General features: G+C 38.7%; 1 protein-coding gene across 1 annotated transcript; it reads right to left on the reverse strand.

Annotated features, from left to right (window-relative positions):
• Nucleotides 1–614: 614 nt before the first annotated feature.
• LOC139723751 (uncharacterized) lies at nt 615–16,838 on the reverse strand. The gene is made up of 5 exons (XM_071634964.1): nt 16,802–16,838; nt 15,576–15,658; nt 11,557–11,701; nt 4,217–4,405; nt 615–1,105 (listed from the first exon to the last, which is right to left on the reverse strand). The coding sequence occupies exons 1-5, from the start codon at nt 16,836–16,838 to the stop codon at nt 615–617; spliced, it is 945 nt and encodes a 314-aa protein (XP_071491065.1).
• Nucleotides 16,839–26,638: the final 9,800 nt, after the last annotated feature.

Here is a 26,638-nt window from a genome sequence, read left to right on the forward strand (position 1 = left end):
TAAATGTAAGTCAACGCGCATTTGCTTTACATAGTTCCTTAACCTAAGTTGTTGATTTTTATCAGTTGCTTTAGATTTCGCATAAAAAGAAATAAAATCATAATTTAGAATCTTTCATTTTGTGAAACTAATGGATTACAGCTTCAATTTCTAAAATTTCATGATCCCTTCATGCATAATAGGCTCCAAAACATAAGTCCTACATTCAAAATTCATTGAGACTACACAGCCTAGCAAAAATGTCCAGTTCCATCAAGGATTGCCCGATAGGCGAGCGAGTACCTCATTGGTTCCATGAAACGTCGCACCACATCAACTTAATATTTCACTCCCTAATAGCTCTCAAAGAGTCCTTCAAGGAACACCTACAACAACACAGCTGTAGTAGCATGCTTAATTGTCCCTTCTACTTGTGTTTCTATTTCTTTGTCTGAAGTAAAAACATACCTTTTGAAAACTCGCATATTTCGAAAAATCCAGATGTCGTCACCTACAGAATTAAATCAATGACTATATCTATTATCTTTTTTTCTTTCGAATTCGTTGTCCAATTCTAGACGATTATAACCGTGATCAAAGGTATGTCACAGACTACCTCCAAAAAGAGGGGTTTTCTAGATCGTACAAACGGCACATGTGAGTTCATAGCCATGTTTATACGGGCCGCAAGGAAGACCGCTTCCGTCCATACATCTTCCCTCCACGTGGTACAGGACGGCTCCGTTTTGATTCCCACGCGATGCCGGTACCGGTTCAGCATCGCGATCCACACAGATGTACTCGGTTCTCTTGTGATCATATCTAGTAGTCATCAAATAACCGGCGTACTCCAGACGCCATTCGTCGGACGGACACACGTTACGAGCTGGGATCATCAACTTGGTCGTTTGTCCCTTTGGAGCCAGACAGACAGCACAACTCGGGGTGAGGTCCTCCAGTTGTGGCCAATGACCGACAAAGTTTTTTGTTTGAAACTCGCAAGAATAGACATAAGCTCGTTGAGAACTAAGCGATGTTTGCACCTCGTCATAGAGCGGTTCGTCTGGCAAACACAGGTAGTTAGAAGCGCCCCCGGCATTTGAGAAAAATTCACCTCCAACGGACCCTGTAGCGTGCATATCAATATCGATATAAATGTATTATGTCAACTAAAGATTTTATACCCGCGATGACACCCGATACATGCATTTTCCAGTGGTTGGCTTTCTCTGAAAGCAACAAGTACGAAAATTCATTACAGGCAATGTGGGAAAATTCGCGGGAAGTTTGCGGTCACACTAGTAGGCGCGGTCAGACTTGCAAAAGATCGAGAAGTTTAGGATCGCGATCTTTAAGATCTCGATGTTTTGCCAGTGTGACCGCAAACTTCCCGCAAAACTTCTCGCCAAACTACCCACATCAACTAGGGATTTTTCCCCCACCCCCTCCAATCTTCTCGATCTTTTGCCAGTGTGACCGCGAGAAACTAAAACTTGGCGATCTTTGTCACGTCACCAGTCCACCACCTGCGTGCGGGCAGGGTCTCCGAAGCGCGAGGCCATTATCATGCACAGGCGTACATTGTTACGTCACAATCACTAGCCATCAGAATGCGCGCTCTTTCTTCTTTCTTGCGCGCGCGCACCGATAGAGAAGTTTGGCTGCCACTGTGACATAACTGCGAAGACTTCTCGATCTTTTGCCAGTCTGTGTACCTCCGCAAAGGGAGGTACACAATTGTAAAGAATTGATTGTAAGCAAGTTATGTTTTCATTACCGTTTGTTACCTCCGCCAAGGGGGGAGGTTATGTTTTCGTTACCGTTGGTTTGTTTGTTAGTTGGTTCGTTTGTCCGTGTGCAAAATAACTCAAAAAGTAGTGAACGGATTGTACTGAAACTTGCAGGAAAGGTTGAGAATGACACAAGTACCAAACGATTAACTTTTGGTAGTGATCCGAGAATTTTTGGGGAATTTATGAAGGATTTTTGATATTTTGGCAGGTAGGGTCAATGAACTAGGGAGTTCAGGCTGCGCGTATTTGAGGTTTGCATGCGCGCACAAAAGCGCGTGCTCTAGTTTCTTCTAGGGCGATGCGCGCTGTGCAGCTGAGGGTTTATGACGTAACAAAGGCTTCTATATTGGGAAATCAGGCGGCTTTCTGTACTTGGGTGGAAAGTTTGAAAGTTTGAAAGTTTATTTACTCACAACCCAAACTCTGGGTATCGGAGTCCAATGAAAAACATATAGCACATTATAATATCAATAAATAATAATTGCAAATAACTCTGAAAAGTGTACAAAACAACTATAACAAACAAAATAAGGATGAAATGCGATTGATGAAAAGAAAAAAATGTACAGAAATATACAATATATACACGATATATGGTGAAAAAAAAAAACAAAGAAAGGGAAATATGACGAGAGAGAGAGAGAGAGAGAGGAGAGAGAAAGAAGGGATATATGGAGGTGAAGAGGGAGAGTGAGAAGGACACAAGACTGGTGAATTAACAAAAGATATACGAGTGACTTTTGGTTCAGGAAAAAACAAGAAAAAAAAAGAAACAGAAAAAAAGAAAAAAGCAAAGACATACGGAAATGAATTCATACGCTAAGTGAACAAGAATGAAGGAAATATGGACGAGAAGAAGAAGAAGTAGAGAGGGGAAGAAAAAAGGAGGAGAGAATGAAAAGACAAATAAGTTACATATCAATTGTAAAGAAGGCACAGCCTGTAAAAAAGGCATGTAGTATTTGCAAAAAGGATAAAAAATACTAATAATCTAAACATGTGTCATTATATAATTACAAAACTTGGATAAATTGGAAAGGACTGTTTTCTTTTGACAATTAAGTAATTGATCCATCTTCATAGTGTTGGGGTATTTCCAGTAATATTTTGTTAAGTATTTCTTTCGTTGTTCATTAAAGAGTCTACACTGAAAAAGGTAGTGAAATTCATCACCAATTTTCTCTTCATTACAATGGGTACAAAATCTTTCGTTTCTTGGAATCTGATTGTATCTTCCAGAAACAATTGGCAGTTTATGATTAGCGCAACGGAATTTACATAAAATTTTTGCCTGTGAATCATTAAGGTGTCGAAAATACTTCTCAAAATGAAGATCCTGCTTAAAAATTCGATAATTTAAACATTGAGAATTTTTGTCTACATTACTATGCCACTCTTGTTTATAAATATCATTTAATCTGGTACTAACTAAACTTTTGAAGCCAGCTAAAGTGAGATGTGATGCTTGGCTGTTCCAAATTGCAGTTAGACCTAAGTTGTTAAATATTTTCTTTTATCCTAATTACCCATGTCATCGACTTTTCTTGCCTCGCCGATAAAACATAGTGAAAATTATACAAAATATGCGCTATCTTTGACATATTACTGTTAACAAGTTTAAACCAAAACATTAACATTAACATTAAACATTAACATTAACATTAAACATTAACATTAAACATTAACATTAAACATCAACATTAAACATTAACATTTGTTTGTTTGTTTGTCCATGTACAAAATGACTCAAAAAGTTGAGCACGAATTTGGATGAAACTTGTAGGAAAAGTGGAGAATGACACAAGGAACAGATGATTAGATTTTCGTAGGGATCCGGAAAGTTTAATGGGTTTTATGAAGGATTTTCGATATTTTGGCAGGTAGGGTCAATGAACTTGGGAGTTCAAGCTGCGCATTTTGCGGTTTTCATACACCCTACGCGCACTAAAGAGTGTGCTCTAGTTTCTGCTAGGGCGAGACGCGCCCCGCAGATGAGGGTTTATGACGTAACAAAGGCTTCTATTTTGGGGAAATCGGGCGATTTTTCAGCATCAAGAAGGGCAAGATCATCGATTTGAAGTAGCTGCTTGGCGGAGGTCTGCGCTCTCAGAGTGCTTTTCTAGTTCTTTCTTTTGCTTTCTCATTTCTTCATCCCAGGTAAGCAAGAATTAGGTATCAATCGATAGGATTTGTTTTACAAATTCAAAAGACTTTTGTCAATTCCAAGTTCCTGTTCCATCACACAAGGGATGAGTGAAACAATGATTACCTTCAAGATTTGTTTTCAGTAAAAGGGACTACTTGATAAAAATACCAAAGTGAGTAAAGCCTCAGGGGAGGGGGAAGGGTTGTGGAAAATCAGTAGAGGAGGAGGAGGAGGAGGCGGGAAGAGAAATACAATATATTGCAAGGTACATGACTATCTACTCGGTTCCTTTTCTTACCGGAATACACGAGTTCTGCGCCCTGTGGGCAATTCGGTTTGCCCCATCTCACGTAGAGGACACTGTTTCTTTTCGACGTCCCATCGTCACTTTGCAGTCGCCCAGCACCCTGCCGTGTTGACGCCTCGTCTTTTGAATTCAACAACATGTTATCAGGTTCTTGCCCTCTATCCTGACTTTCATCCAGACCTTCATGGAGATAATGATTAGAAAACACACAAAAAAATGATATGCTGTACTTTTCGTACTCATTTCTTTCCGGTTCTGAGCCCAAAATTTGCTGTGCTAGAACCACAGAGAATCTTTATGTAATGTAAACTGTAACAAAAATCCCGTTGTACATTCCGTGATTTATTTCTATTTTTACTTTTTCTCTCCTCCAAGAATTGTTGCCGGAGGCATAACTGTTTTCGGGTTGTCCGTCCCTCCGTCCGTCCTTCCGTAATTCCATACGTCCGTCTTTCCGTCCGTCCGTAATCAACTTTATTGACAGTATAACTTAAGAATCGCTAAGCCGCTGTCACAATCTGTCTGATAGGCCTACCGTACAAGAAACGGACGATATCTTGCTCATTCGTTGTTCAAATCGTTAATCCTGTGGTGTAAGGTGTAAAGTATAAAGTTTGCGTTTTAGAGGAGTGCACATTTGGTCTAGGGACCAAACAAAACGAAGAAACAACACACTTGGGGCGATTGTGGGCAGGACAAGGGAACGTGTGAAAACGCATGAGAAACGAATATAAACCGCATGCCCACAGGACAAAACGCACAAGGAACAAATGGGTGATGCATGAGACGTACACCAAATATCAGAGAACCGTGCGTATGCTTTTGACGCGCTGTACATGGCTGTTTCATCTTTTCCATTTCTTGCAGCAATGGAATCTACAGGAGGTCTATAGCGGATGGAAACGGATGGAAAACGACAAAGTACAGTATAGATATAGGAGAGAACGTACAACTATTGGACAAGGGTCAGATCGCGTTATTCGTTTTTGGAGAGATCCATATGTACGAGTGGACAAATTTTTGCCTTTCAACTTTTGGGTGCACATGCTCAAAGTCAAGGTCATCCACCCATATCTACGCAATGCCTCATTTCTTTTTTCTTGAAACTTAGTGTATGCATGCAATACCAGATAAAGAGTCTCTTGGGGAAGTTTTCAACCATGATGGGGTCAAAAGTCAAGCGAAAATAAAAGTAAACTTTTCCTCCATAATCTAGGAATCTGCTCAACATATCTTTATGAAACGTTGAATATATGTATGAGTGGACGAAGTTTCGTTGCACATGTTCATGGTTAAAGGTCAAGGTCAAATTCTTCAAATTGTACTATTTCACACGAATTTATTCAATGTCTCACGGCGTATAGGGGCAATTACTCCCAGAAGACAATTACCCCCAGGCTAAATACTGGTTAGTGGTAAGGTTAGAGTAAAGATTAGGGTTAGGGTTAGGTTAAGGGTCAGGAGTTTGGGTTAGGGTAAGGATTAGGTTCAGGATTAGGATTAGGATTAGGGCCAGTGGAAGGGTCCGGGGTATTAATTGCCCAGGGAATAACTGCCCTAGACCCCTCACTGTCCCCCCCCCCCCGAAATGTTGTGTATACATGTATTACCAGTTAAATCATCTGAGAGAAGTTATGGGCCATGAGATCTTAGATGAAAGGTCAAAGGTCAAGCGAAATATTCCCTTTTTTTCCATACATCTCAGAAATGGCTCAAGGTATCCTTTATGGAACAAACACAGTGTTACTACACTGTGTTCACATAGTTAACTATGTGTAAAATGTTTGAATATAGTGTGCTCACAGTGTTGCCACAGTGTGAAATTACTTCCTATGTGGTTCACCACATACAACTCACATAATCATACACAGTTACCACATCTTGCCACATTATGGTAAAGTCACTGTGTGTCATATGCTGCAATATGTTGGTATGGTGTGTTCATAGAGTTATCGTAGTATGCATTTTCAGACAACGTGGTTAACATACTTATCATATGATATGTGGTGACATGCAGTTACCACATAATAGCCACAGTGTGTCACATATTGCACTCTATGGAAATAGTGGCTCCACAGAGATGTGACAGTGTGAAACGATGGACTATGTGATTTATCTCCTATTATATTCCACGTACTAAGAATCTTGCTATAGGATTAGTCAAGAGCTGATCACGTGATAAAGCGTAGTTTTGCCCATCACATCACCTGAGAAGAAAAGTTCGTTACATATGATGATAGTCATTTTGTTTCGCTGACTCTTAGTCCACACAGTCCTAACTCGTGATATAACTTACAATGAGTACGCGCGAAATAAAAGTGCGTTGCACTGTGGTATATCATTTAACCTGGGTCAAGTGATAGACCACAGTGCAACGCACTTTTATTTCGGTGCCACGCGTGGGGCGCGGAGCAAATTCGTTGTTTAGTCATCTTCGCGCATACGTCTAAAGTAAACTACGTAGCCTAAGCCCGGAGGATACCTAAAGACAGCTAAAACGGTTTCAGATGTGGAATAAAATGGGAATATCTAGGACCCTAGATGTACAATATAAAGCAAATAATCAACTTTTAGTTTCAGGCAATGAGACAAACTATCACTTCCTCGGCGATCTGAATGTGTACGCTATCTTTCCTCAGCTGCGCTTCGGAAAGATAGCTACATCCAGATCGCCTCGGAAATGATAGTTTGCCCCATCACCTTCACCAACGTTGATTATTTGCTTACTAGCCACATAGTAGTACATAGTTACCACAGTTTCAACATAGTCACAGTGTGCTACATATTTCAGTCTGGGGGAAAGATGTGTTCATGTAAAAGCACAGTGTGTATTCAAAACTATGTGACTTACCACATGCTAATCTCAAGAAATCACAATTACCACAGCTTACCGTATAATGACTACACTGTGTCACATACTGTAATATGTGAAATTTGTGTGCCCACAGAGTTGCCACAGTGTGCAATTCTAGTCTATGTGGTTCTTCACCGAAAGTTACATTGTAACCACAGTTACTACAGCTTGCCACACGAAAACCACATCCTGTGACATATTGCAGTATGTGGGAATATTGCGTCCGCTGAATTATCACATTGTGAAATTCTAGATTATGTGGTTTCTCAACCAAAAGTCACACAGTGACTCGTCATGTACCACAGCTTACCACAAAATAACCACAGAACGTGTCACATGCTGCAGCATGTTGAAATGTAGTGTTGCAGATTTGTCGTGTCGGATTGTTTTTTGTTGTTGGACATTCTATATACCACAGGACTATCACAGGACAATACCACACAGCAGTACCACACAAGAGTATCACGCAGCAAAATCACACAGCAGTACCAACTGGAATAACCCCCTCCCCCCCCCCCCCCATAAAAAAAAAACACACACACACACACACAAACAAACATATTTCAGAATTTAATTGAAAATGAGTTATGCTGTGAATTATATAACAACTGATTTGATAAATGCTTATCCTGTCCTATACCCCTACAGTATTACCTATTAGGTGGGAGTGCTGTGGTACAGCATGTGATATTTCATGTGGTATTCCTGCGGTAACTCCGTGGTATTCCTGTGGTACTCCTGTGGTATTGCTGTGGTACAAATTTTTACATAGCTCATGAATATTCATAAAAAAGCAATCAAAATTTTGGAAAATACATAAAAGACTTTTAAAGTTAGAGTATTTATGATGGGACTTACTTACTTTACATTTTAAAGATTGTCTAATAATGTTACAATATTCCCAGTGTCATAAATTTTGTTATGAAAGTGTAATTTCATACTTTAATAATGAAATATTGTCGAGTTAGAAACCATGCCTTAATGGATGACGAATAGATGGCCTATATTATATATATATATATATATATATATATATATATATATATATATATTGAAACTAAGAAAGGGAAAACTGACCAGAAACAAATAATAGAAAATGGGTTTTCATCGGGATTCGAACCCGAGACCTCCGAATTACCCCGGTGATCCCTCGTATTTATTTCAAAGTTGATTTACATCCTTTGGGTTTATGTCAGGTTAATTATGTGTGTGTGTGGCACACATACACACACTATAGCTTCTGACCACACGAGCAAAGAGAATTAAGGATTTGGGACGAACACCGAACTAGGGCTTTCAATAGCTCAATCGGTAGAGCACCAGTCTAGCATACATGACTACACAATAATTCTGCAGAGAAAGATTTTGGCCACTGGGTCAAACATCAAGGGAAAATGTTCAAGTGTCATAGTTTTTCCCATATTTTGCTCTGCTCTCTTAAACAATTTAGCCATTCATCAAAATGAAACCCAGTTCAAGGAAAGTAAACACTCAACACATTTGTGACCAACATGTCGTTTTCTTACTTTTTCTTTGTCAGTTATGTGAAACTGTCATCTCACATTGTCAAGACGTATACTCTAGACTGATAGGAGAACCCTGTACCAGACTGCCCTGTACAGTGGACTCCCGTTATAACAAAGTCTTCAGGACAGGCAGATTTCTTTCGTTTCAGTCAAGTCATCATTTCTTTTTACGTCAAACAATTATGATCTTTTTTTAACACAAGTCCTCCTTACACGTTCCTGTTATTGTTCCGTATATACCGATGTGCCTATCCTCTCCTTCTCCTGCATTCTTACCGGTATAATTACGTATAAAAAATGTGCATTATATTCAATCCAGGTTGTATTTTATCACTACATTTACATCATGGAATCCAACTTGCTTGCGTCCACGATGGCACGTGCTGTACTTTTTTTTTTCTCTTTTTCTTTTTTCTTTCTTTTTTCCTTTCCCAATTATTTTGATTTCATGTCAGTTGACATTGGTTCGCTTTATTTTGTTTTATATTGCTGTCTTGTGTATTTTCTGAGGGTCCCATATCGTACAAGCTTGAGGGACCCTCCATTTCCACCCCCATCCTTAGTTAACTTGTATTATACGCTTTATGTATATATTAACAAAGATATAATTATGTTTTTCTTTCATCTGCTACTCATTTTCATATGTACTTTGTAAAATCACATTCTGCAATTATATATTACAAATATCCTGTGAATATGCATTGTATATAATTTCTTTGCTTATTTGATGGAAGTTAAAATAAATTTGAATCTTGAATCATGAATCTTTCGTTATATCAAAATTTCGTTATATCCGAAAATAGACAATGAAACACATAGAGCCGATAATTTCGTTGTAACCGCAATTTCGTTATAACCGTGTTCGTTATTGCGGGAGTGCACTGTATTACTGCGGAGGGATACCGGTCGTCTTAGTGACGTTTCTAGTTTTTTTGGTATCGTGTAACTCCAGTTGATTTTGGAGTTGGTAAGTAACCAGGAATTACAAATTCATTCATTCATTTCATTTCATTTTCGACGAAAGTATACAATATCACAATTGTATATAAACAAAGTAAAGAACATTGTAATAATTGCATATTCAAATGATTAATGCACGCCATTTGTTTACAATGAGACAATTCATACTTTAGATGAAGAAATGTATGGACAAATTGTAACTGAACAAAGAAAAAGTCGGAAATGGAGGGGACTACTTAGAAGCCTAGCGTGTAGAATGCAGTCCCCTTGTGAGTAGTAAAATGATTTAGCGCTTTACATCCTGTGGAAAAGGCGCTCTATAAATGTCTATTATTATTATTATTATTATTAAATTGTAGTAATAATCAAACGAAACGATAAGACATATTGATTGGGAAACAGAACATAAACATGATAAAGCAAATACGCACACAAACGCACACACAGATAGAAACAAAGCATCTCTCTTACAGGAACAGGAAGAGGACAGAGGAAGGAGCAAAGGAGGAAGAGTTCAAGGGTCGATGCCAAAGCACATGAGACTTTAGTCTTACCGAGATATGGACTATAATTTTATACGAATAATGTATGATACAATGATTCAGAAATATATTAAACAAAGTTAAAGGCCTTAAAGCAAAGAAATGAGCTAGCAGCTTTCAGAGATGCAAGTCCCCAGTCATATAAGAATTGAAAAAAAAATCTTTAATTTAAAAGTAAAGGTGTTGAATCTTAGAGCTTCTTCTTTGCTGCTATCGAGGGAATTCCAGACCGGCAAAGGAGAATAATTATAGATTTTGCAAAAATCGTCCTAAACAGTGGTAAATGAAATCCATTAGATTGTCTAGTGGGATATATGAATGTACATTCTTATTTTGAATAAAAATGGAATTAAACACAAAAGGAAGGGAATGATTTATTAGTTTGTACATAAACTGTCCTAGATTTAAAGAATACAAATCCTTAATTTTTAAGATATTATTTTGATGAAACAAGTCATTAGTATGACATCTCCACGATTATCTGCAAATAATACGAAGAGCTTTTTTTCTGCAATAATAATATTCTTTCTAGATATGAGGAATAAGTGTTACCCCAGGCGAGAATATCATAATTCAAACAGGGTAAAATCGAAGATGAGTATAACATTTATATAACAGTTTTGGGAAAATAAAATTCAACATTATTGATTACGCCGATATTTCTAAAGATTGAATCAATACGCAAATTCCAGGTGAGCTTACTATCGGTGGATTTTCTTTTATTTGTAGACATTATTCTGACACCAAAGCCCTTTTAGGAATATCTATCCACCTTACTTTTCGTTGATTTATTCGAGTTTAGACAAGATACTATTCAAACTATGAAAATTGCAAACCCAAAACACAATCTTGAAACTTCCTTAAATATCGCTATATCTACTATATATAGTTATTGATTTAAAGAAGAATGAGTGGTTCTCCAGAAATCATGTAACTCGGGACATATATATCAGAGACTATTATATTAAAATTCACACCATGAAAACTTATCGGAAGATTTGCGATAGCAATCAATCAATGTCAATCTGTATTCTATTTATATTCATTTATTCAACACTAATGAGATGGATAGTCCTTTCAGACAAATGCAGTTTTTTGAAGGGGTTCAACCAAAGTAAAAACAACATAACAATGCGCAAAATATTCAGCGGGGGAGAGTAAAAGCAAAAAAAGCAAAAACAAAAACAAAAACCCAACAACAACAGATAAACAAAAATGACTGAACAAGAAACACACAAATTTAACTGAAACAATAAAAAATAATAATACATGTCAATCATTATGTTCTTGCAATCAAAAGAACGAACTCGCAGTTTGTAAAATCGATCCCTTTCAGAATTCTAAAAGCAGGGAGAAACGGACGTGAAAAAAAATGACTCCTCAGATACGCAAATAGATACACTGTCTTTTAAAAGGTTAGGGCCTGTATATGTACCTTGTAAATCGAACAAAGAGTCTCTACCATCGCGGCCATCCCTGCCGGAGGCACCAGGAGGACCGGAAGGACCGGAAGGACCGGAAGGACCGGAAGGACCAGCAGGACCGGGAGGTCCTTGGGGGCCTGGAACACCAGCCGGACACAGAAAACACTGGCCTGCCATGAAAAAGAACAACGCATTCAAAATTGCCAAACTATACACATTTTCATGGTAAAGTTATAAAGTCTTAGCTCCATGTCCGTACAAGGCATTATATCTATTCAAAAGAAAGTTGAAACATCGAAATCTTCCATGATATTATAGTGATAGCATTTTAAGATAAATTTCCAAATGTAAGAAACTGATGAACATTTTTCATAAGCCAGGGTTACACCAAAGCCGAATTCTTCCGAATAAATTTGGACCGATTCTGCCCGAATATGGCCTAAATCTGGATACGTTGGAGAGAGGATATGTGAAAAAGAGGGAGGCCAGCAAGGAGGAAGTTGCAGTAGTCCAGATAAGAGGAGACGAAGGCATGGACGAGCCGCTCAGCTGATGATTGATCAAGCAGACGTCTGATCTTCCCTATTTTGAAAATACCCAAAGATGCAGACTTACAGATGTTTGTGATATGGTGTTTAAGAGTTAAGTGATTGTCCAAAGTAAAGCAAAGGTCTCTAACACATTCAGAGACCTTTATAACCCCATCCTGAGTAGTTAAAGGTGTGATTTCACGGACCACGCGAACGATTTGCGAAGGACGCGAATGGCAAAATCCAGCATTCGTATTTTAGTGTGCAAAAGATCGGCAACGAACGTGAGGGTTCGGAAGCGTCGGAAGCGTCCGCAAATGTAGTTTTTACTTCGGCGAGAATTTAAAAAAAAAAATTGCAATTTTTTGCGAACCTTTTCCGCACACTTGGTCGTGATTTGTTCTCGAAAGTTTCTTCAAAGCCTCGTCATATGCGCAAGACTTTCGCAAGACACGCACGATGTTCGCAAAAAATTTGTGAAAGTCACACCCTTAGGGTGGGATTTCACGGAGCACGCGAACGATTTGCGAAGGACGCGAATGACAAAATCCAACATTCGGAAAAGTTTTTCTCCGAATGTGTTCCGACAATGAAGCCGAAAACTATTCTTGCGCAATTTGTGCGAAGTTTCCACGACGTACGTGCGAATGTCGTGTGTATCATTGCTAAAGTACAGCATGTTACGTACACGAAGAACACGCGAAGGAAATGCGAACAACGAAAAATTTTCAATAGTCATGGGAGAAAATGTACCCAAGGAGAGATGGAAGCTGTCTTGAGTAGATTTTTTTTTCTTTCCTCTATTTCTCCTTTCTTTTTCTCTCATTTCTCTATCATGTGCTTGCCTACATTTTTTTTCCAAGGACCTATCTCCACTAGTAAAGCATTTGTTGTTGTTGTTTTTTGCAGTTCCTGCAACACATAATCTCTATAGTTCAAATGAAATTTTACAAACTTTAGATTAATTTTAAGTGTATTCTGCGATTTCTTTTGTATATCTAACATTTCTTTCTCTTTGCTAGTCTTTAATTTCTTTTGTTACTATAGTTGTTATTAATTGTTTGATATTTAGATGTATGCTACAATTTTTATTTGTAGAGAGCATATAGGTCATAATCCCCCAAACGTGCGCTAAACGTTCGCGAGAATGTCTCAAAAGGTACGCGAACAGTTTGCGATTACGTCGTAAAATGATCGGAAAAACTTCGCAGATTTCGCGTAACATACGCGAGACATTCTCCAAAGTTTCGGAGTCTGTTTGGGGTTTCACGAACATTTTGCGAACATCGCGCGTGTCTTGCGAAGGTCTTGCGCATATGACGAGGCTTTAAAGACACTTTCGAGAACAATTCACGAGCAAATCACGACCAAGCATGATGCCAAGTGTGCGGAAAAGGTTCGCAAAAAATTTCAAACTTTTTTGAAATTCTCGCCGAAGTAAAAACGACATTTGCGAACAATTGACGACGCTTCCGAACCCTCACGTATGTTTGGCGATCTTTTGCAGACTAAGGGTGGGATTTCACGGAGCACGCGAACGATTTGCGAAGGACGCGAATGGCAAAATCCAGCATTCGCATTTTGGTCTGCAAAAGATCGCCAAACGAACGTGAGGGTTCGGAAGCGTCGTCAATTGTTCGCGAATGTCGTTTTTACTTCGGCGAGAATTTCAAAAAAGTTTGACATTTTCTGCGAACCTTTTCCGCACACTTGGTCGTGATTTACTCGTGAATTGTTCTCGAAAGTGTCTTTAAAGCCTCGTCATATGCGCAAGACCTTCGCAAGACACGCGCGATGTTCGCAAAATGTTCGTGAAACCCCAAACAGACTCCGAAACTTTGGAGAATGTCTCGCGTATGTTACGCGAAATCTGCGAAGTTTTTCCGATCATTTTACGACGTAATCGCAAACTGTTCGCGTACCTTTTGAGACATTCTCGCGAACGTTTAGCGCACGTTTGGGGGATGTATGACCTATACGTTTTCTACAAATAAAAATCGTAGCATACACCTAAACATCAAACAATTATTAACAACTATAGTAACAAAAGAAATTAAAGACTAGCAAAGAGAAAGAAATGTTTGATATACAAAAAAAAAAATCGCAGAATACAGTTAAAATTAATCTAAAGTATGTACAATTTTATTTGAAGTGTAGAGATTATGTGTTGGAGGAACTGCAAAAAAAAAAAAAAAGATCATATGCTTTACTAGGGAGATACGTCCTAGGAAAAAAATATAGGCAAGCACACAATAGAAAAATGAGAGAAAAAGAAAAGAGAAATAGAGGAAAGAAAAAAATTCAACTCAAGACAGCTTCCACCTCTCCTTGGGTACATTTTCTCCCATGATTATTGAAAATTTTTCGTTGTTCGCATTTCCGTCGCGTGTTCTTCGTGTACGTAACATGCTGTACTTTAGCAATGATACACACGACATTCGCACATACGTCGTGGAAACTTCGCACAAATTGCGCAAGAATAGTTTTCGGCTTCATTGTCGGAAAACATTCGGAGAAAAACTTTTCCAAATGTTGGATTTTGTCATTCGCGTCCTTCACAAATCGTTCGCGTGCTCCGTGAAATCCCACCCTAAAATACGAATGCTGGATTTTGCCATTCGCGTCCTTCGCAAATCGTTCGCGTGCTCCGTGAAATCCCACCCTTACATCTGACAGAGGATTCGTCTCTGATATATATATATATACATATATATATATATATAATTTTTTTTTTTTTTTTTTTTTTGCTTTGGAAATTAAGGGGGTTGCACCGGGCGCGACTGCTGGCAATTGCTGGCAGTAACATCAGGAGAATGGCATAACGATTAAATGCGAGCGAGCGAAGCGAGCGAGCTTGAAAATTTTGACATTTTACAGTCCCAAAACTGCCGTTTGTAGCTATATTTTTTCGCTTTGGAAATTAAGGAGAGGGGGCGCACCGGGCGCAACTGCTGGCAATTATACTGACAGCAACATCAGGAGAATGGCACAAGGATTAAATGCGAGGGAGCGAAGCGAGCGAGCTTGAAAATTTTGTCATTTTACAGTCCAAAAACTGCCGTTTGTAGCTACTTTTTTTCGCTTTGGAAATTAAGGGGAGGGGGCGCACGGGGCGCAACTGCTGGCAATTGCTGGCAGTAACATTAGGAGAATGGCACAACAATTAAATGCGAGCGAGCGAAGCGAGCGAGCTTGAAAATGTTGACATTTTACAGTCCCAAAACTGTCGTTTGTAGCTACATATATAATTTTTTTCGCTTTGGAGGGAGGGGGCGCCCGGCGCGCCTACTGGATCCGCCACTGGTAGTCAAGGGTGTCGGTTTATGTTCATGATTGGGGGAGGTATGACCAGCGAGGGGGCGTCGAGGTGACCAAGCGGGAGAAGGATGTCCAAAATCTGCACTATATATAGAGTATCCCCTAATTGTTTGTGTTTGTGTTTGTGAACAATGGGAAATAATGTGACGCGGTAGAAACAATATGAAAGTCACGTTATTTTCATGAGCGACCTTACCTGACAGTATGTCTGAAATTCACGGATTTGATCTCGGAGTGCCAAGATTTGATCCAGGTCAGTAGCTGTGAGACTCTCGTCTCCTATAGAATAACAACACAAAACATATAGCTGACACAACTGTTTAGTTGTACATCTGCTCCGCAAGGACAGTTTGTATTGATCAATGGTCACTGACTTGTCCCAACCCGCTGGATCATTGGTGCCGATACAACATGTATAAATTGTATTCTACAAAAAGGAGAGAAAGTAAAAATCTCTCTTTTTGATATATATATATATATATATATATATATATATATATATGATTCATGAATAAAATGACAGCAAAATAATAATGTAAAATCAGAGACTGTTATCATGCTCCGAAATCTGTACGCCCTACTCATAAATTAAGATCACACTATTGCATTACCAAATAAACAATTTTTACGCCGTCCACGTACAATACCCGACAGTGTAATGACATTTCGTTATTCATTGTAGTCCGTTCTACTAAAGAAAAGTGCGAGGAACACATATTTGCTCCTGCGTTTATAGAACCAAATGCCTTACCTTTCATTTCGGATATGTCTTTTGGTAGTCCATGGGTCTGTGATATTAGCACAGACAAGCAGAAGATCACAAAAACATGCGATAATCCAGACACAGATGACATCTTAACTTTGCAATTTCTTCACTCACGCGTTATTTTTATTTTAAGTCGGTCCAGATACCGTTAAAGGGGATACAAATATTTGTCTCAAGAAGTTCCTGGCTCTGGTTCTTCTGCTGCGTGACAGTTTGTAGTTGTGTGCCGATACCGTTTGTGTCTACTCTTTTATATAGTGACGTCACAATCAATATCCACATTTGCATAGATAGTTGGCAGATAGTTTGTCGCACTATTTCGTTGTTCAACGATAAACATATTGATTATACAATAGGAGGCAGTACTTTTCATAAGTAAATCTGGATGGTGGGGATTCTCAAACAGAAACGCATTTGCTGCTGTGACTCAAAGTCATGACCTTCCTGTGAGAACTTCCAATCCACAAAATTCCATGGGTTGGCCAAATAAATGGTGACTTGAGTCATGACAGAGTCGTTTCTTTCCTTTAAAAGTATATTATAGGTTATCATCCAAGAGTCACAAGTTAGCACATTGTCAAGGATTTGTGTCATATTGTCAAGGAATTGAGGTAACAGGAACTTTGTCACAGGAAATGTGTATTATTTTCACTCACCTGTGCTCTTGATAATTAAACCTAAGACAACCACCATCTCGACAATATCATCTTTAACTTTTTATGTGCCACGTTCGTACGCCTGACTCAGTCGACGGCGTGCAAACTTCGCATATTCTGCTCAAACGCACAAACCCGCCCAAAACAATGGATAAATCAGAAACTACTGCAATTCAATGAAAGCGTTTCCCGCGATTCCATTCCTCTTACATGTAACTTTCATTTTATGTAGTTATTGAATATCGACTGGTTTTTTTTTTTTTTGGTTTTTTTTTTTTTACTGAAATTTCCAGCACATTCTAAGTTTCTGTTACAATTTGTGTGCAAAAGCCTTGCCTTTTGGACAATAATGTAGCTACTGGTCATTTGAAAGAAAAACAAACATAGATTTGTTGTACAATTTACATAAGAGCAAAGCTTGACATTTTCTCTACAATTTGCTCTTTATAGCTCCTGGCAACAAAATTATAAAAGTTTCATAGATCTTAAAAACACAACGTTTTTCCAAGGCATAAATACGTTGCTATCTCAGAATAATATGGCACATAGCGGGTTTCAACTATTACACAATTGAATTGAATTGAATTGAATTGAATAGATAGAGTTATCCTGACCGCCATGTGGACTATAGTACTTCTAGGCACCTATAACTCAAGAGGAAACAAGAGTTATACGGACAGGGTGCTCCTTGGGACAAGTAGCCCTCTACGGCCGCCCTACCGTCCCCATTTCTGGACCAGTGGCGCTCTGGGAACTATCCTCTGAGACATTATTATGAAACATAATTGCCGTCGTTTTGTCCTATACATCTACACCCCTTCCCCCCGCCCCGCGTAAGCTTATTTTATTCAGTTGTGCATGGGGAGTTCGTTTCAGGAGGTATGTTTTGTCTGCCAACATTTCCATTTAATATTTATCCTTTTCCATGAGGATTTCCGTCTTTGTTCCATTTGCGCGCTGTAAAAAACTGTTAAAAAGTAATCCCGAGACATCAGCCGCGAACACTACATGTTGCAGATTTGCATTTGTCTTCTTCTGGTGCGTCCTTATGTTTACTATCACTATGTCATAGTCCATTTCTGTCGATTTCAATACAAAAGTTACGTTCAGACGACAAGCCTTATAACCTCGAGGTTAAGCTCGTAGTTAGGGACCGTGTAGACGCACTCGTAGTTAGCTAACCTCAAGTTTAGCTCACGATATATCTCAGGGTTAGCCCTCTAACCACGAGCCGCGGGGGGGGGGGGTCCCACTCGTAGTTAAGCACCGTGTGGACACACAAATCAACGAACTCAAAGGGACAGGAGTTTAACTTCGAGGTTTCCTAACCTCGATTAAGCTTCGTCGTGTGGACCCACGTCGAAGTTAGGGGGCAAGAGGTTTCTTATCCTCGAGGTGAGGGCTTGCCGTCTGAACGTAACTTTTAGTTACGTTCAGACGACAAGCCCTCACCATGTTGAAACTAATGAGTCTTTTCTATCAAATTAAAGCAACGTTATCAAAGAATTTTAGTTTTAACAGTTCCTTGTTATTTTGTGTGTGTGTGTGTGGTGGCTTGCCGTGAATACATGCCCGAACATGCTTTCTTCCAGAGACCCGTTGTTTTTCAAAGCGGATAGGCCTTTGAATTCTTTAAATGGAGGTCGTGAGTTCATATCGTGTCAGATGTAAACATGGCCATAAGATAATACCCAAATTGTCCCCTTTGACTTAGGTGGAGCCCACGTGTAGCCCATAGTGCTGGGATGATAATGATGATGAGACCCTTTGGAAAGTCATCGAGGTTACACGTGTCAATAAGATCATAATCATTATAGAGAGGGGATGTTCGATCTGCACGAGATAATGTCCATGCTGATGGTGGCATGTATCGCGATTAGCTTTGACGACAAGGCCCTTACACAATCAAGAAGTCTCGGGTCCTTCCACAATTCAGAATTATCTCGAATACAGATATACGTGAAAGAGGATTTGGGCGTCGACTCGATCCTCAGCCATTTATAATAAACATGCACAGAAAGCCTCAAGGCCTCGTTATTGTTATGAGTGAACTTGGTGGTGCAAGCGGAAAATTGATGATTAACAAAGGTGGGTACTTATTAACAAGGCACTTGATCAAGAATATTTTGAATTTATGTTCATTCCCAACCACTTGGCAAATAACTGTTACCCCTAATGAGAATTCATCGATTGGATATTAAACTGAAGTATCAGTAATTGTTACTCATTGGTACTAATCGAAAATATGCAACGTGTCCACTCAGCTGCACATGCCCTGGATGGAACCCTAAGTCAATCACCATCTCGACAACACGATTACCTTTGTCTGATGACTGTCATGCGGACTAGTACTTCCAGACACTAACTACAAAGAAAACTATGAAACGTAAAGAGTGTTCATTGGGACAAGATAGCCCTGCACGGTCGCCCTATAGGGTCCTACCAAGCCCCAACTTCTGGACTAGTGCCCATCCCCCGACCGATGTCCCCTGAGACAACATAAAATAAAACATTAAAAAGTATTGCAGTCGATTTGTTTTATTATGTGCCCCTTCCCCTTTCCCGTCTATGCTAATTTCAGTGTGTGTGTGTGTGGGGGGGGGGGGGGGGTGTCGAGGTTCACCTCCAGATGTACATTTTGCCTGCATCATTTCTATTGATTTTTTAATCCTTTCTTCCTGAAGAGCTTTCAACATGTTTCCATTTGTATCGAATGTCAGAAATATCAAAATAATCCCGAGACAGCAGCCCACGACACTACTAGTCTAATTGTTCAAGGTTTGCATTAGTCTTTTTTTCGGTGTTTGCTATCATGATGTCATAGTCCATTTTCTGTTGACTTCTGTACAAAGAAACCATGATGGAAACTTTTGAGTCTTTTCTATCAAATTAAAGCAACGCTATCGAAGGACTTTATTATGACAGTTCCCTGTTGCTGTGTTTGTAATTTACAGTAAACGCATGCCCAAACATGCTTTCTCAAAAGAGGCTTATGGTTTTTCAAAGTGGATAGGGCTTCGAATACTTTAAATGGAGGGTGTGAGTTCAAATCATGCCAGATGCAAACGTGGTCATAAAGACAATTCCAAAATCGTCCCTCTTGACTTAGGTGGAGCCCACGTGTAGTCCATAGTGCTGGGATGATATAATGGTGAGACCCTTTGAAAAGTCATCGATGTTACCCACGATGTTAAATAAGACCATGATCATTTGAGACGCAATGTTCGATCTGCACGAGGTAAATGACCATGCCGACGGTGGCATGTATCGCAATTAGCTTTGACGACAAGGGCCTTATCACATAATTAAAAAGTCTCGGGTCCACCCACAATTCAGAATTATCTTGAATACAGATATACAAGGAGAATTTGGGCGTCGACATGATCCTCAGCCACTTAAAGTAAATGTGAACAGAAAGTTTCACGGCCTTTTTGTTGTCACGAATGAACTCGGTCATGCAAACGGAAAATTGATAATCAATAAAGGTTAAGTGGGTACTTATTAACCAGGCACTTGACAAAGAATATTAAATTATTTTTTCAATTGTTACCAACAACTTGGTAAGTTGCCCTGATAAGAATAGTCTTCGCTATAGGTTCAATGATACTTTGAAATTTGATAGCTTATCATCGTAACAAGAATTATCAACAAAGAATGCTGATGTAATAATGGCAACCCACATGACTGATGTCCTATAATGATCTAGGTAGTGACACGGTTGACATAGGATGAATAACACGCAATGCTAGACATTCATTCCAATCTAATCAGTTTGATGATAACGGACAGCACTTATTTTTGTTTGTTTTTCATTCGTTATTGCATTTGCTGTTCCGTATTCGATGTTACCGTGGTATACTAGTACCCAGGGTGGTGTGCTACGCAAGCAAATCACTCGTCACCATCAGAGCCAGCAAAAGATAGGGGTGACGCTCGTTATTTCGAAGGTTCGTTCATCCGAAACAAGGTTTGTTAATCCAAATACGTAAAGTAAAGAAGGTGCATACTAACGAACCTTCGGAATTACGAACATTATTTCGTTCTCTGAGTATAAAGAATCTTCGGAAAAAAGAAACATTTTTTTTTTTTTATTTTGATTGACAAATCTTCGGAATAGCAAACCTTCGGAAAAACGAACCTTCAAAATAACGAACTGTAACGTGCAATATGTTCCCTATAAAAAGGAAATGAAACAAAATAGATCACGACAGACACTACAAAAACCTCAAATATATTGATATAATATATATATATATATATATATATATATATATATAATTTATATATATATATATATATATATATATATATATATATATACATATATTTGACTTTCCACCGATAATTTCCTCTTTTTGTTATCTTCACAAAGTGTCTACTTGAAGTAAATCTAAGAAAAGAAATCGCTCTGATACTGATTGCGGTTTTTTTTTCTGGTAGAAGTGACACAAGCATAATCGTATTGACATCGTTTTACTGTCATACTTTTTTTGTTGTTGTTCTAGGAGAACCGTTAACTTTATAAATTCTTGCTCTGTGGATGATGTTGCCCAAATACAACTCTACGAAGAAAAATAAAGATAAAAAAAGAGATCACCAGCGGGGTAATCAGGTGACGAGTGTTTGTCTTATTATCATCCCATATAAGATGGGATTTTCCCTCCCCTCTCTCGACACAAGAAAAAAAAAGTATACTAGGGTGTAAAGTTAACCCGTTCCATACGGGAACCTGGCGGCCTGTGTATTAAGTCTATGGGGATTTCAGAATTCAGTACGGAACGGGTTAAGAAGATAATTAATCCCTCGTCACCGCAATGTCAAGTATCTGCATACAAGTACTGTACACTCTTATCAGTGTTTTCTGATACACGGGACTATCTGACAAAAGTGTTTGGAAACGGTTGTGGAAGTCTTCAAAAATCATGAACGTCTTTATTCTTTTCAAAGGTTTCTTAAAGCTTTTTTAAATCGGCCTAATCCCAATTATTGTTGCCTTTTATTCTTGAAATCGAAGTCCAAAGTTTGAAATGGAATGTAAATTCACAGGACATACATTGTATATCGCTGTACGTTGAAGATGAAATTATTATCCTGTTGACGAGATGGTTTAAACATCTATTTTCATTTTTGAAATTCATGAAATTCTTCCTGCGAGATGCTTTTCATTTCAACTGATCGACAAATTGCCCTGTATCGACGTAAAAGCACTGAATTGATCAGTGTTTTAGTAGTAGCTATGATAAGAAATCATGGGCGTACATGCTCGAGCAGGATTCGAACCTACGACCTCCTGATCTACGGACAGGCGTCATCTCCACTATCTTCATTTTGTATCAGAGTGTGTTTTACCAATCTGCGCAGAACTTACACGAATATAGATTATAGGACCCTAGATATTGATATGAATACAGTTTTACCGAACAATACTGCAAATGCGACGGTAACAGTGCTCAATATAGACAGAAGAGCCCATACAACAAGCAAGTTTCAGTTTTGTTACCGTAAGAAATAGAGTAAAACAACAAATAATGCTGTAAGATTCAAGTGTAATATTTCACAAATTTTCACAAAACATAGACCCTAATTGAAGAAGTTATGGCTATGACGTCATGGAATAATGCGTCTCCTATGTTACCCACGTAATCCTAGCTACATGATACTAAACCTCCTTTCCTTCTTTCTTGGAATGAATCACATCCATTACATAAAGTTATCGTGTGGTTATCAATACTTAGCAGTGATTATAATACTCAGGGAAAGAGGAATGAAGATTCTAAAGTACATTTACTAGATTTTACGTACAAGCCTATAGGACAGCTGTGTGAAGAATACATCATCCGTCTTCGACCCTAATTGTCAGTGTTTCGTGAAAACACGTGTGAAACATTGATTTCTATACAGCTTTCTTTTCTTAAGCCATCTTTTAGTATCATCACTACAATTCTGTTTGATGATTTTTGCATTATTTATAGAAGATAACCCTGAATTTCACTTCTTTTCAGTCTAATTGATAATCTCTAAAATGAGACGATGTGTCTTACAACCTTTTTGTATTATAGGCTGTAAAGTTTCCTGCAATCCTAACAACGCTTGTTATGTGTATAGTGCACGTGTAGTCTTACTCTTTTCTTCTCTGTTAATCGTCACTCTGAAATCATTACGTGGCATTTGCATCATTACACGTGACTGGTTTACTTACAAGTCAATCATATCTGCCTGAATACGTGATACAAATATTAATATTTGAGGAGCAAAATACTGGCAGGTAACACAAATAAAGAGACTGATTCCTCCCTGTAGATGGGGTAGTGTACGTTTATGATTGTATTACATTGCATGTCGCTTAAAACAAGATGTGATTTGTAACCGCTTTGATCACTAGAAATTTAACTTAACTTACTATGTTTTCATGTTACCAATATGATTAACAAAAGAAATTGCTGGTAAACATACATGTTATATTTGGTCTATAGGAGGTGCATTCCATTGTATTTTGTCAATCATACATTTATTAATGTCTAGCAGCGATTGACAGATGCCTTTGGCAGAATTTGGATTTCGACTTTTTTGTGGGCATATCCAAGTAATCTGAAGAAAAATAGTAGAAATATTGTTATTGTAAAATACAGGGCACATCTTAAGATATTCTTTTGACCTCGTATAAAGACGATCAGGGTATCACTAATCAATTCGGAAATTTTGGCAAACCCGGACTGATACCAGCACCTATATAGACTTATTGTCTATATAGGGGGACTGCATTCTACAAACTTGGCTTTTTAGCAGTCCCCTCCATTTCCGACTTTTTCTTTGTTATGATTCAGTCACATTTTGTCCATGTAGTTCTTCAACTAGTATAATTTATTGATTCATGTAAACAAATGACGTGTATCTAAATTTCATCTGGATATGTAAAAGTTACATTGTATTTAATTTGTTTATAAGCAATTGTCATATTATATGCTTTGGCCGGAAATGAAATAAAAATGAAATGAAATGAAATTGTCTATCCCTGTTTTTATTCAATATGTTGTATAAACTTCCTAAAGATTATTTACTTTACTCATTAACATCTTGGATGAGGGCTTCTGTAAACTTCGTCTTTGTACTCAGACGAGAAAGACTGAGGGCCTGACATGTGGGTTAGCGGAACGCCACTCTGTCTCTCCAGTCTTGAAGAGCTATACTTGCAGCATTGGAGCAAAGAAAAGGTCTGATTAAGCTAGGGCGATAAGCCCATGCCTAACACAACCCTGTTTGACCCCATTTGATATTGGGAATGGGACCGAAGATTGCTTGTGATCCATGCAGGTACTCTACCAACCATGTCATCATGCAGCTATCTGACAATGCCTATAAACTTATTTAGGCATCCACATTTTTTAAGGATGCTTCCAGTACGGTGGTCGGTTAACAATGTCAGATGTCTTTATAGTCGGATAGAAAAAACCATACAAAATACCATACATCAACATATGCTGTTCCCAATATACATTTCTCTTGCATTTGACGGCAGTGAACAGCATAATTATGTGGGTGGTACTGCTTTGACAACGAAAGCCTGTGCTCTGAGAGTGGGAGGTCTTTCTCAAATGATGTTTTCGATGAGCCTGACGAGAGGAATCTTCGCCCAAACTTTCCAGCTACTGCGGATGAGAGAAGTGCGATGGTCAACACAATCACTCTTTGGTCATGTTCCTTTCTAGGTAATGATGGTGGCATCTTTCTGTTTTATAAGGCAGGGCTCCACACTAACTTTTTTGTTTGGTGACCCGATGGGGCCACCAAAATCCTCAATTTCATATTTTTGGTGGCCCGAAAAAAAAAAACCCATTATATAAATGTCCTTTTTTTTTAGTGAGTCAAATATCATATTTTAAGATTATCATAGTAAAAATTGTAAGTTGGACATAACACGTATCTACTCATAAATAAACCTCAACAAACTCGCAACAATCACTCTCAGGCACTCATTCAGTTCTTTTCGTCCATCCTTTAAACAAATTTAACTGCTAATTTCCGGCGCAAAAAGTTACGAATTTATTGACATACTTTTCAAAAAAATTTGGTGGCCAAAGGTGGGCCACCAAATTTGCCTTTTTTTGAAATTTGGTGGCCCGACTTTCTTTTTTGGTGGCCCCGGACCACCGGACCACCGTTACTGTCGAGGCCTGTATGAGGTATCGTTTCAGTGTTCCAGATAAGCTGAATAAATGAGTGCAGCTCAGTCATCGGAGTGACGCCCTCTTGTTTGATTACTTCTACGGGAAGATCATCTGGACCGTGTGCCGTGTTTTCCTTCATTGCTTTCGCTGCCAGGAAAACTTTTCATGTGTTGGAGGACGTAGACCCTCCAACGGTCATCCATGCTGCTCTCGAGAGGTATGCTATTTGCGATGGTTGCATTAATATAGGACTCACACGGGTAGGCCTAAATAATTCCCCATAGAGACGTGTGTTAAAATTCAAAATTCAAAAAATTCTGTAAAATAGCTGGGAGAAATGAGGTGTTTTATCTTCACTAACGTGGATAAGTGAGATGTCCCCTCAAATTTCCAAGGCGGGTTCTTCAGCTCAAACTCTGTCCAAGGGTCTGCGAAGCTAGACCACGAGTTCTTTTCACTCAGAAAGTCACCTATTTTCTGTACATGCACCCAATGAAAAAATGCAGTTTTTAGAAGAATTCATATTCAATATCTGCAGCTATTCAGGTTTTTTTTTTTTGCCAAAAAGCATTATCGATTTTAATCTTTTTTCCTCGTTATTTTGGTATCTTTGGTACGATTTTGTGACTGGGTCTGGGACATTCCATTTTATTCACAGGTGTGAGCCCTATTTGTAGTCCCTGCAAAGGAGATCACGAAGTGTACGAGTAGTGCACAATCCTTACGAGTGGCGCGGATGCAAATCGTTGTAAACCATGTTAGGATTTCATGAAAATCATTCATACAAGTCCTTTGTATCCTACATATCCGTGTTAACATCTGGATTTTAGATGACTTCTCGGAGAACCATTAAATTGTTTTTCATATATCGGAGTTTTCTTTATTTTTTGGATCGGACTTGTCGGAGAGAAGCTGTCTGGGTCTCCTTATAGGTGATCTTCACAACTAAATTGTTTGTTAGAAATCATGCATTTAAGGTGAAAACATAGTGGGTCCCTCCGTTTTTTCACGTAGTGCATATTGACAGTTATTTCACTTTCGTTACCTCAGCAACTATTGCAATGTATCGCTGACTGTTGGTTTTTCATTTATTGTCGTTTTCTCTGTACAACTTTACATGCATTGTTTCTGTCACTCAAGAAAGTGAGATTTACGTTTATATGTTATTCCATCCTGGAAAAACGATATGAATTTGAACTTGAACTTGAACATCTATTTATATACTTAGAAGCAGGAGAATTGATCTTTATTATAATTTACAACAAAAGGGTGCATTTTGTGCATTCTCTTTCTTCCAAAAGTGAAAAATGTAAATTTTAGCTTGGCGGTAACCTGCTGGCATAGCGTCGCTACCCGGAAAGCAGTAGATGACAGGTTCGACTCCCGTGCATCATGTGCATGGCTCCTTTTCCCGACATGTTTGTTAAATTACAGATCAGCAGTTGTGATCTTACAAATTTCATTTTAGTCTGGGTGCCAGAGGCTGAATCTTGTTTTACCGTCCACTCGATGTTTTTTGATGGTTTTGCCCGATTTCGAGGGTGCTGAATCCGAATCTGGATGATGCAACTGTTGCATTCCTGAGGATTTTGATATATTGATGGCCGCCGAAAATGGCCACTCAAAAGCAGAAATTCCTGTATATATATTTGATCATAAATGGTGTAAAATT

The sequence above is a fragment of the Diadema antillarum genome, unplaced genomic scaffold (assembly GCF_040938485.1).
Source record: "Diadema antillarum isolate AM-2024a unplaced genomic scaffold, OU_Dant_1.0 scf00000199, whole genome shotgun sequence".
NCBI classification, from domain to species: Eukaryota; Metazoa; Echinodermata; class Echinoidea; order Diadematoida; family Diadematidae; genus Diadema; species Diadema antillarum.